This window comes from Ambystoma mexicanum, chromosome 1q, assembly GCF_040938575.1.
Source record: "Ambystoma mexicanum isolate Mex_15411 chromosome 1q, UKY_AmexF1_1, whole genome shotgun sequence".
NCBI lineage: Eukaryota > Metazoa > Chordata > Amphibia > Caudata > Ambystomatidae > Ambystoma > Ambystoma mexicanum.
Genome location: NC_090922.1, coordinates 1,407,090,816 through 1,407,104,093, shown reverse-complemented (window position 1 = coordinate 1,407,104,093; position 13,278 = coordinate 1,407,090,816). Strand labels below are relative to the sequence as shown.

General features: G+C 44.2%; 1 protein-coding gene across 2 annotated transcripts in view; it reads left to right on the top strand.

Moving 5' to 3' along the window:
- LOC138548350 (vitamin D3 hydroxylase-associated protein-like) overlaps positions 1 to 13,278 on the top strand; it is a 476,815-nt gene that overhangs the window by 269,541 nt on the left and 193,996 nt on the right. For both annotated transcript variants that reach the window (XM_069642270.1, XM_069642271.1), the window contains one exon: positions 4,979 to 5,103. In XM_069642270.1, coding sequence (XP_069498371.1) covers positions 4,979 to 5,103 — 125 coding nt within the window. The remainder of the gene's footprint in view (positions 1 to 4,978; positions 5,104 to 13,278) is intronic.

Here is a 13,278-nt window from a genome sequence, read left to right as displayed (position 1 = left end):
TTCGATGCTGGCATAAGACTAGGAGGGGTAGACCACACCATTTCGCTTTACGCGGATGACGTCCTTATATATGTTAGAGACCCACACCTCAACGTGCCCACCATGCTGAAAGTCCTGGACAATTACTCCAGAGTATCTGGGATCCGATTCAGCAAGTCGAAATCCTGCATGTTCCCCTTGGCGGCTCTGAAACACGCAGAAACGGAGGCACTTCCGACGGTAGGGATAAAATGGCAAACCACCAAATTCAGATACCTAGGCATCCAGATAATGCACACCCCCACACTGATGCATGAACACAACACAAAGGCAGCACTTCCGACTCTACGCAGGTCCATGAACTTCTGGTCGCGACTCCCCCTGTCGATGATGGGAAGGGCCTCAATAGTTAAGAGGATTGTTTTACCGCGATTCCTGTATGGGTTCCAAAACGTACACTATTATATCAAAAAACCCTTTTTCCGACTACTGGAGTCACTAATAAAAGAGTTCATATGGGGAGAAAATAGGCACAAAATAGCACTGTCGACCCTAACCCTGCCATACGCTCGGGGCGGCATTCAGCTTCCTAATTTAGAAAAATATTATCTAGCAGCCCAACTCAGCTTTATAACTAAATGGTTTTCTGACGAACCTACCGATGAAAACCTCCTACTACAGACTATGAGCCTCCCGCATCACCTGAAAGAACTGGTCTGGGTATCATCGAAGTTACTGGGAGAAACACCTCACATAGTCACCCTGGGGAGGGACGTCTGGCGCAGAGCGAGGACACTCACTCACACGCAGAAGGCTTACTCACCAGAAGTCCCACTGATTGCAGATTTATACACAGCGGCCACAGACCTGAAACAAATCAGATCATGGGAAAGGGAAGGGGTCTATACTTGGGGAGATCTCTACGAGGAAGGTACCTTCAGGGAGTTTGCCACGCTACAGGACAGAGAAGGCATACACCCGGGACAGTTCCTCTGGTACCAGAAGGTCCGCGCCATGGCACGAAGCAAATGGGAAACATGGCCCGAAGAACCAGACACTGAACCACTATTAACGCTGCTATACAACATGGGGGAGGGATGCAGACCAATATCCCAAATATATAGGCAACTGAGCGATACAGCTAACCCCCGAAGCATGGACATGAAAAGAAAATGGGAAATGGATATAGGCAGGGAAATGACAGAGGTGGAGTGGAACAGAGTGCTTACATTCCCCAAGGAGGTGTCGAGAAACCACCGGTTCCGGCAAATACAAATGAATGTACTGCATCGAACCTACCTAACCCCGAAACGGATAGCCAAATTTAGCAAGCAAATGCAGTCAAACTGCAGCTGGTGCATGAAGGAGGAAGCAGACCTAATCCACATGATGTGGGAATGCCCCAAAACGAAGACACTCTGGGAAAAGGTGAAACAGACATGTGAGAAAGCAGGTATGACCAAATACAAATGGTCACCTGAGGAGTGCTTGCTAGGAACCTACCCCAGATTAGCCAAGATAAAGCATACAGTCAGACTTATGGACATAACGTGCATACTAACCAAACGAACTATAGCCACGTCCTGGAAAAAAACAGCCGGCCCACAATATAAAGCATGGCAAGGAGAAACTGAACGATGGCTTCTGGCTGAGACCAAGGCCTGGGAAGAAAGCGTGGCCAGATCAACCGATGAGTCTAGCAGAGCCCTGGAGGCATGGAAAGAACTTACTAGGCACATGTTTCTCCCCTCCGACGACAAGCCCCCCCTGAGCCGACGGCCTGGAACGAACACACCTGCAAGCCAGGCAGGGAGACCCGATGAGAGCTAATAAGAGACACTACGGGCCCCTGGGAAGCATCCCCCCACATCCCACGAGCAACCCGATTGCCCTCTTCCGAACACCCCTCCTCCCTGGGATGAGAGAAGCTGAACTACGTGAACATAGTAAGGAGACAGTTGTTATTGTTTGTTAAAGTTAAAATTAAAATGTATTTTACTTGAACATGAATAAGGCACAACATGGAAATATGTAACCGATGTTATTGAAAATGCCAATAAACAAATGGTAAAATAAATGGACGTTTACAAGGCTCAGTCCTATTTTGCTGGTATGTTATGAAGTGGAGCTCTGTATTTTCTTATTTTCCGCAAAACTAGAAATAGAATAGATTTTTCTTAAAGAAAATGTTAATTCTTCCTAAACGGGGACCAACAGCTCGATTGTTGACTGAGCTGTGTTTACGACCACTATGTTATGAAACACTTAAAATCCCTCTTCCGTTGGCTTAGAGTGCATAGTACAGAGGAACTGGATGTGTGCCGAAAAATAGTATGGGATTACCCCGTTAAATAATGTGGGGGAAGGATGGGCATTGGCCAAATATGAGTAGTCCATTGAATGTGACCCTGTCAAAAGAAGCAGGCAACAGGGAACCTCGTCTCTAACCCCTCAAGAGTGTTTGAACATATGCGTGGATATTGGTACCACTGTCCCGGTTGTAATGCCTATTGACATCTGTCCTGGCCAGATCTAATTTTCTTCTTTTTTTATTTATAACTGCAACTCCCAGAATGCACTGGGTTGCATCCAGGAATACACAGACCGGAGCTAGGGCAGTGGCATCTGAACCAGATATGGTATAGATTGAAATGTACCTGCCCAAAAGGGATGAGAAACCCAACACTTAACCCAGCAACCCGACATGGGTTTTGGAGAGGAATTGGAGGACGTTGGATGGTGAATATGGGAGAGGGTAGCTAGAAAGGTAGAGCAGTAAAACAGCGGAAGGAGTGTGGAGAGTGAGAGGGAGAGAGCTACCACCAGGAAGCACAGTATAGGGAGAGGGGGAGATGAGCTACAGGGTAGAGATAACCGAAATTTGTGTGAGTCAGTTTGAAAATAAGGGGGGTCTGAAAGAAGTGAGGAGAACCTGTCGAGACAACCATTGAAAGAAAAGAAATGGAGCCACAAGGAGGGAGAGAGCTAGAGGAGGCCATGGTCTTTAGGACACCCCCCCTTTGGGCAAGGGATAGACAGAGGATAGGGGTCATCTGCTTCTAGCGAATACAATGCTGAATGATATTTTGTTTTTGTTGTAAGTTGGACCCCAACCATTATAAGGCCGTAAAAGGTTATGATCAGTTGTCTTTAAATCATTTTCTAACAGTGGGTATAGAAGGCACCCTAACATTGGGGCACCGGTCTCTAGAAGCTAGCTGGGGCTGTGAACAATGTTTGCATTGGGTTCCCAGCCCATATATATTCTTCCATTGGCCTATCGAATGGGAAATGGCAATCTGGAAATTCTGAATGCAGCCCATTGGCAATCGGGAAGCATTTTCCCTTTTTTACGCCCCAAGTAGATCGAGATTCTACCGATATTAAGAAAGGAAGGGACCAGACAGACTGAAATGGGAAATGTTGATACTCAATGGTGTTACGCGGTGCACATTTTTTATCATGATATATGGACACTTAGAAAACATATGAAATTGATGTTCAATGATACTGTATCTTTGTATCCCTTATTTTTCTCTTTCAAGCTGTTTTTGAGATGATCAATTCTATTATTTTAATGTTGTATTTTTTGTCGTATCTTATGGACTTTATAGAAATGTTTCGGAATAAAGTTTGATAGTGGTTATGATGAGCCCCAGGGTTCCACATTCTCAGTTTTAGCACTACAGATCAAACCTACCCACTTCACCTTAACCCCTTAACTGCTGAGCTTTAATCAAATCTATGCAAAAAGGACGACCATACTCGTACTTTGCACTTAGCTCACTGCGCCCCTTCTTCGCTCCTTCCACACCCACCAAAAAGAGGAAGGTAATTGCATAACATCGTCTAACTACAGGCAATTGCATGTTGATTGCTCATGAGTGTGCTAGAAAGTATGGCTTGCAAACTTATTTTTTTTAATTTTGAAAATGTGGGTAATTAATGCATTTTTTTTTCTATTTTTCCGAAGCACAGCTGCAATATTTTACCTATGGTAGGCCTTACTTTTGAGCCAACACACTTAAATAAACTTACTCTTAGTTCAGCTTTACATGCTGTGTTGCCCTATTTCCTAAGCATGTAATTGTCTGGTATATTTGACAGTTATCGTATATAAAATGGCATGTTATGTATGTCTGCCAGGATGAGTACATTTAGGCCACAAAATGAAGAGTCGTTTTTTTTAAAAAACAAGCAGATTTATCTAACAACTTGGCCGTTGTGCAGGTAGATTTTTAAAAATATTCCACACCCCTTAAAGCGAGGTACTGTATGCACCCCCCCCACACTAACTGGGGTTGAAGTCTTTGTAGTAATATTTGTTGCATGGTGCATGAGGTAACCCCCTGAGTCCCACAGCAATGCACTATGTCTGGGAACTCAGGGGTGTAGCCCACCCCTGTTTGCATCAGCTATTGCAGGTTGCCTTACTGACCGTGTACCTCCATTTTGTTGAACTGGGTGGGTGGGGAATTCATGTATTGTTCATTGCAAGTTGCAGAACAGACTCCGCCTATGCTTCTCATCTGGAAAGGGTTTGGGAACATACCTAGGCTACCATTATCACTTTATAGGGTTCATGGGGTTTACCCGCGGGTTCTCTGAGCCTGTAGGTGGCATGCCTGTTGTGGTCTCCGGACAACTCTTGTCTCGGGAGGATAGCTCAGGGGCAACGTGCTCGCCTTGGAAGCAAGACGATTCAGAGAAACACGGGTTTGATTCCCCGGGTCTGCGTTTAGAAACCTCTGGGTATTAAGCGTGTTATAAATAACCAATTAAAATAAATAAAAACTCTGCACAACATTTACTTTCTCCATATTAACAAACGATAAATGCATATACGTTTATTAATTGGAGGAGCACAAGTATGCCTTTGTGACAGCGCCCTTCCTTAACATTCGTGTCCACAAACCGTCTTTTCATGATGTTGTTACTATAAAATGGTTGTTACTAGATTTCTAACTGGCCTGTGGGGGTTGCATTCATGTTGTTCTAGTTGTCACTATGCTTGGACCTATGGCCAGAGATGTGGAAAGCCTGACCTTGTGCATGAGAGCACTCCTGTGTGAAGCCATGTTCCGCCTGGACCCAACCGTGCCCCCACTGCCTTTCAATGAGGAGGTAATGAAACGTACGAGTATTGCCCCCTTGATGTCAATCATGAATTGTGCAAGTGGGTCTTGGTTTGTTAAAATATCTTTGTTGGTCCCAAAAGGTCGTCCTCTCCATTCAGATTCTAAAAATCGACTGCATTTTTACATTCAAGAGTCTAGTTATGTTATGTTATTTTTATTTATTTAATTGGTATGTTATTTTTATTTATTTAATTGGTTTTCTTATAACGCACCGAATACCGTACCTGAGTTTGGTTTCTAAGCACGGATCTGGGATTCGAACCTCTGTTGCTCTGCATGGTCTTGCTTCCAGGACCTGTGTGTTGCCCCTGTGCTATCCTCCGTTGAAAAAGGTATGCCCACTTATGTATTGTCCCTGTTGACTGTTCCATTTACTCCCATCAACAACCTGGTCAAATGTCCCTCAAACTCGGCCTTCACTGCTTCCCGTCAAATCTGATTTCTTATCTACTGTATGTTCTTTTGTGATCAAAAGAGAATTCTTCCTCCTGTATTTATATACATAAAATAGTTAAACTCATTTGAAACTTCAAATCATTGTAAATGTCATGTTTCTTTTATCCACTCACACTAAAACTGTAATTACATAAATCACATTACTTACATTAACACTATCCTGTTGATTGCCCCTTAGGGGCTGTGCTGTCGCCTTGATCGCATCTTTCCTCCACACCAAAATATATTTTCCCTGTAATTTATTTTTCTTCTGTGTCCTGCCTAAAGGTGACGCAAAACAGGCTCTCAAAATGAAAAATGTCACTGTTTAATGGCCAGCGGCTAATCAGATGCTATACATCTAAGGATCTTTTAATTCACGAAATATCCTGATATATATTATTTTTTTTTTATTTTTTTAAATTTATTTATTTATTTGACTTATATTCAGGAAAAACCTGTAATTTTGTCAAAAGAGTGTGGCACATTTTTGTTCTGCAATTTGTTCCTCTTGGTTTCATTGAAAATGAGTTTCTCGACAATGGTTTTTCACAGATCCGACTTATTAAAGTGCTTGTGGGAGACCTCCAAAGTCATCTGACTGGTGGTTCCCCTAGCCATGCTCTGCTTCAGTAGATTCAGTGAGCCGGGCCTCGTTTATCTGTTTGAAAGCCATTTCGAGCAAATTTGTCATGGCTATTGTCCACCTAGTGGCTTCACCGGCGATGAGTCTGTTCCACAAAGTTTCTTCTTGAATCATCCACTGATTCGTGATCAACGGTGATAGGTAGGTTGTTCTATTCTGTTTCGTGCAGGTGCAGTTTAGGATTAGGTGTCTGATCGTTTCCACAGTGTCTGGGTTTTTACATAGTCGACATACTAGGTTTTCTGCCATATTTCGAATGGCGAGTATTTGTTTAGTTTGTAGTAAATTTAATCTTGCTTTCATAAACAAATGTCTTTTTTTCTTGCCCGGGAATTTACTCACGTATTTCATTGGAACCTTTGGTTTGTTGAACGTTGGTGGAAGATGTTGTAATAGTTTATTTTCTGTTGCTGCCTCTATTGTTTTGATCCAATCCCTTTCTTCGAGTTTCCGTTTGATTTTATCTGGGTTTTCTTTTAGGTCTGTTTCCGTGCACAGTATTTCAGACAACCTTTCCTTTCTAGAATCTGCCCACTTCTTGAATAAGCTGCAATTTCCAGTATCAAGTTCTTCTTTAATCAATGCATAGATTGGCAGAGAGTCAGCCAGGATGATTTTTCTGAATAGCCTCATTGCATTAATGTCGACTATCGAGGCCAAGGATATTAATCCAAGCTCCCTTCTGATAGCCGTTATTGCGGTTGATTTGGGAAGCCCCAGAACGGTTCTCCAGACCATGCCTTCTATTCTGTTCCAGATGTTCTCCGGGATGCACAATGATGCTTCCGTTCCACATGTCAACGCGGGCACCAATTTCATTTTATAGAAATGTATTGCCGGGGTTAGCGTAAATTTACCAAATTTCTTGTCCAAAAAATATATATTAATATTTAATCTCTCTTATAGTATAGCAAAACATATATTACAGTATAGCAATGGGGGCATGTTCTTCTACCTGGCAATAAAGGTGGCTGCCCTATTATAACAGTGTGTTTCTCCTTGCCATGTGAATATAGCCGCCTGCCAAATAGTTGTTTTCTTTACAATGCCAAATTCAGGCCCATGGAATTACTCCAACTGAAATAGAATGTTCTTACTTAGTGCTCTATAAACTATCAGAGCATTCAGAATTGCAGGCTCTTGCAATCAAGGTGCACCAAAGAAATGTCCATGTTATTTTCTTGGTTCTAAATCAAGGGCCACTCTGAAGCATTGGATAAGCAAACAGCTGTTTATAGTCTGCCTAATTGAAGGATGTACTAAGCCCTACTCAGGCATGTAAAGGGCACAGAACATTACATTAGATAATGCTTGCATGCTGATTTAAAAAAAAAAAAGGCAAGCTGATGCTTGAAGTAGCTTGAATGCTGTTTTAGCAAGTGCTAGGCAATTAAAACTTTACCAAGACCATAGCATTCTTGAATGTAATAAACATTTACTAACTGTTTAATAATACACGATAATGAATGGTCAGTGAAAATGTATTCGATGCTTTAAATAATATATGAACTTGCTTGTAGGAGCATGGGAATGTTAATTCCACAAGCTTGATAAGGGCAGGGGAAATTTGAAGCAATCATTTTGCTTTGTCAGGGCACGCACTCATGTGCGCCTCTTTAAAATGGCCGCTCAATAACGCAACATGCTCCTCTAAATGAAGTCCCTGCTTGTTAATTTGATTTATTTGTTTTAGTTCATAAGAACTTTTACAAATTTAAACATAGAAAATAAATGCGTGAAATTCAACAAAATCTAATCAACATCACTACATTACACTACAATCATTACTCCATTGAAAAAATCTTCTTGGTAGATAAATAGCTAAAAACAATTCATAAATACATGGCAAACATGGTCATCAATGGGATAAAAAAAAGAAACGTAATGCAAATGTATGAACATTAATATGTTAGTCAGTCCAGCATACAGTGCTTCCTCAGGGGTAGTCCATCGCTCCTCAGGGCTGTCACAGGATGAGGTGAGGCCCGGGGCAAAAAATTTGGTGAGGCCCCTTCATTTCTTGCACTTGACCAGTGGCACCGTAAATAAGTAAAGCAAGAAATCTCTACTTGAGACACGACCTTTCACCCCTTGACAACACATCAAATAGCATTGTTCACTACACTACGAAAAATATGGTTATGATTTCACTAATGTGATATACATTTCATATAAGAATGGATCGCCATATGTATCATTAATATCTGTGTGTACAGATCCATATTATCAAATTACTGTGAATACAAGCAGACGCCCAAGCCCAAATGATAATGTTAACTTATAGCACGTACACTTAAGCTCTTTTTTTATAGAACAAATATGCATACAATATCACCCAACCTGTGTTGATACTCATTTATCGACCTCAGAAGGATGAAAGACTGAGATGGCCTTGCTGGGATTCAAACCTGCAACCTGCAGATCACACACACATCACAGCAGCGAGTGCTCAACCCACTGAGCTATCATATCAGCTATAGTAAAATGAGCAACTATTCTGTAGTGGATTATACCATTAAACTGGTAACTGAGATTTAACAGCAGACCAGTTAAGTTCATCTGCAGGTGTGGTGTAAATGTGGCCACATCATGTCAGACCTGCATTCATCTACTTTTCAGGCTAGTCTATTGTCCCATCTTCAAACAAAAGTCTTCAATTGCATGAACCAATGGAGAGAGAGCTCCAGGCAGAGAGGAAAAAGCATTGTCCACATTCGCCATTGCCGATAGAATTCTAATCAAGCTGTGAACTGAAGAAACAAAAGCAGGGCAGACTCCCCCTTTGTAAGCATGTAGACATGTGCTCCCGGAAGTGGGAATGGAGTGGGCAGATTGCGGGAAGCATGGCCTCTGCTGCCTGGCATTACTCAAAATAACTGCATTACCAAACAGTACAATTCAAATGCGTGACTTAAAAGCCAATAGAGTAAAGAGTTGCATCTCCAGACTCCAGCAGCTCACCTGGCGTCTATGTGGTGGTGGTGGTGGGCGAGGCTGAGCTGGGCTGTGTGTGGGGTAGAGGGTCGGTAGGTCAGAAACACGAGGGAAATAGATGTGCCATTGGTACGAAAGATTCAGAAAAAAGCAACTTGCATAACATTTCACCTGCTGCTGCCTAGCTTCACCCAGTCTGTTTCAACATTGCCCTGTGAGATCAATACTGCGCAGGCGGTATCATACTGCCTACACAAAGCGTCCAATATATGGTATTATCCTTATGGGGGCGTTTCATTGAGAGCGGGCCGGGCCGCGGCAATCACGCAGTGGGCATCTGCCATCGGGGCGCTCAGCGCTGTCCGTGTAGTCCTCACCTGCTGCCACCAAATACAAATAAACTCACACACATTGTGTTGCAATACGCACACTCAGAGACACACGCATTCATACAGACGCACAGCACACACCACATGCGTACGTTGTATTCACAACATTCAGGCATGCATTTTTTCCCAACTTACCTTTTCAAGTGTGGGTCGCCTGTCCTGTGCCGGCCGCCGGCCTGTGTCAGGGTGGCTGCCTCACTAGTGCCGCTCTCTGTGCCCTCCTTAGCTGGCTGGGGGGCGTTGGGCGGCCCTCTCTGGCTGCTGCTGCTTGGTCTGCTGTCTGTGCTTTGGTCCTCGATGGTCTGGGGACTCCTGACTAACTCCTGTGGACAGAGGCCTGGCCTCCTCCGGATAGCTGCCTCCTCCTCGACCTGGTCCTGGACCTTGACTCGCCTGGCCACGTCTGTGGTCTGTCCTGGACTCCTGGCACTGGTCCTCCTCCTTTCTGTTTCTGTGCGTGGCTGAGAGGCTCTCTCCAGCCCAAGTCCTCTCTGTGTAGCACCTGTTGTCAGCTAGTGTCAGGGCAGCAGGGTCAGAGCAAAATATAGGGGCAGCCCACCGGGCAGTGAGGGCTGGTGGCGGCACAGAGTCTCGCCGGCCGGCGCTGGATTTTCATTGGCCATTGTTGCTTTCAACTTTGCAAAGTGGCGTGCATCAAATGTGTTGCTTGCTTCCTGCAATGCAAAGTTGAAAGCAACTTTCATGTGCACGCCGCTTCCCCAGCCCTGCAGGCAGCCTGGCTCTAGGCTCCTCCAGCAGCCCAGGAGGCCAGGTGTGAATCTCACACCGACACGCAATTGTTATCTGTGTGAGCTGATGGAGCGGGAGCCCGGCACGAGCACCGTCCGTGGACCCCGACCCTCTTGTTGTTGTTTGCATAATTGGATTGCCTGCTTGCTGCCTGATGCATGCATCATGCTGCAAATCAAAGCAATGTAACAATGAGTGTTACCTTGCTTTGATGATTTATGCTGCCGCCCCCACCGTCCCCTGCCCCAGCCAACCCAACCCCTCTGCTCCCTCCCCCCCTGCATAGCATCCGAACCGACACCAACGCCATCCTGGCTGCTGGTGTGGCCGCGGCCTGCTGCATGGGCAAAAGCAAGTTGCAAGTTGCAAGAGCCTTCCAGCCCAGAGGTTCTTTGCCTGTGGGTGGTGCCACGCTTGAGCACCGAGCGTGAGCGTGAAAGGGAAACATTCAAACAAACAATTAAAACCATGTTCTGGTGTCACTGGTGATGTTCAATAAAATGCACTCAATGCTGCGACACAGCCCCGGCTGTGCTGCAAAGTACTTGAAATGTTCATAGAAAGATAAATTAAAATTTCATAAAACCGGCCCAGGCAGGCCAGCAAGAAAACTGACACCCCCCCCCCCCCCAAGTCGTCAAGGTCCTTGACAGATGGCACCAATCCGAATCTGCATCCAGGGCAGGCAGCAGTGAGGCCAGGCCAGCCTGTTGTTCATGGTGTGATTCACACCTTGGAAATTAACAAGTCTTCAGTGGGCAGACCACCCCCCACTTAACTTTTGTATTGTTGTCTGTGACTGCCTGTAGGCTTGCACTGCCCTTGCAGCCAGCAAATTATCAATGGCACAAACATCTCGCACAAATCTTTCCTTTCTCTCGTGACATAGCAGCAGCTGCGCGAGGCCCCCCCCTGAGCGCGAGGCCCGGGGCAGTTTGCCCCCCCCTAACCCCCCTTGTGACAGCCCTGTCGCTCCTTAAAGTGCCTATTAATTTGCTGATATGGACTGATTCTGAGTCCGTGTTCAAACAGTAGTAAACTGCCCCAAAATACGCATATAAGTAGGTCCCAACTTTATACACGCAGCAAAAAAATGGCAAGCAGTTTCTTACCTACTCTGCAGTCTACATAAACGACATAGTCTGTGCTCAATTGGTATTTTGGTATAGGCACCTTGTATCACCAACAATGGGAGTTGGTTAATGCGAAGTCGAAGCATTACATTTCGGACGCTGGGCTGGAGCTCAGAAGTAGATATGGTTGCGTTTTAAGATGGATATGATTCATGGTAACCACTTATAATTCTGCAGTGTTCAGATGTTCATAGTTCTTAATCCAGTCCCATAGTTCTACTTTGCTCTTCTATATATTCCTTATCATTTCGAAGCTGCTACCCCTATAAAAATCTGGGGACCAATCAATACTAGCAAAGTGTACTTCATTTAACTCTGCAAAACCAGTATTTCTGCTCTTACCTATGAGCTCTGTCCTAGTTACTGGCTAAGATACCCAACAATGGGCATCAGTGGCTTGTTCTCGATTTAATGTACAGCGCACCGCTATGGATCCAAACCTGACTGCTGAGTGAAACCAGCCCCATCTCCAAACATATGCCATGGGGGCGGAGGGTGTCAAATGCAATATTCTCCTCGAAAAAGCACCCTCCAAAATATTGTGCATATTCAAATCCCTCATGGCCAATGCCTCAAACCCTATAATATACTAGGCCAAAAACACTGCTTATAAAGCTAGAGGATTCCACCAATAGAGTAACCCGCTGTTTGCTTTGAAAATGTATTTATCAATAGAGTAAGTTAGTGTGTTTTGCTTTTTGCCCCCACTTTGATCATAAGATAAGCCCCACTTGCCGCCAGCTCCAAACCTAAATACGGGTAATGAACCACATATTCAATATTTTCAAGTTGGGATCCCAGGGAGACACGATTTATTTTGTATCCGGCCACAACCCTGGCTTTGGTTTTACTCATATTGTTGTAGAGGTCATTTGTGTCAGCATACTCCGTGAGGTCATTGAACTTGGCTCGAATCCCCTGACGGTCTGGTCCATAAGAACCAGGTCATCCGCGTAAAGCATACTCTAGATTAGTCTATAACCTACTCTTACAGGGCAACCAACCGAAATCAGTCATGGTGGAAGATCAGCCAGGTAGAGGTTAAACAGCAGGAGTGCCAGCACACATCCCTGCTTGACTCCCCTGCTGGTCTTCACCAGGTCAGAAAAAGCACCTGCATCATTGAGTCGCACCTACACCCCGTATTTGTATGTAAACCAATTAGGAGCGCTAGCAGCCAGTCAGGGCAACCCAGCTGTTTCAATTTCTACCACAGGATAGTACGGTTGACAGTATTTGAATGGTGCATTAGAGTCGACGTAAATCGGGTACAATGCTGTGCTTACCAATGACCGCAGCCTCCTGAATCAGTTTGTCCAACAACCTGATATTGTCCGTTGTAGTGGAGCTAGGGCGAAAATCTGTCTGCAGCTGGTCTCAAATATTTTTCTTGGTCACCCAGTTTTGGAGTGCAGCCCATATGAAAGAGGCAAACAATGTATCAGTCCCATGCAAAAGAGAGAGCTATCTGTAATTCGCTAGTAAATCTATATCATCTTCCTTATGCACAGGAAGTAGTATGGCTTGTTGCCAAGACACAGGTATTTCTGTATCTCTGCAAACTTTGTAAAATAATGATTTTAGAGCTCTTGACCGGTTATAGGTTAAAGTTTCGACTCAAAAGGGTCGAATGACAAAAGGGTCGAGTCAATTCGACCGAAAAAAAGGATCGAATTCTTTTCTTTTTTAAAATTTTTTACCTATACTGAATAAAAAAAAAATATATACATTTTAAAAAAATGTGATCCTTTTGTTATCGGTCGAATGCACTCTCACCTTTGGCATTCGATCCTTTTGATTTCGTAACTTTAACTGGACACCCTCTTGACCATGGTTCTGGATCCACCACATTCGATAAACCATTCAGTCCTGGA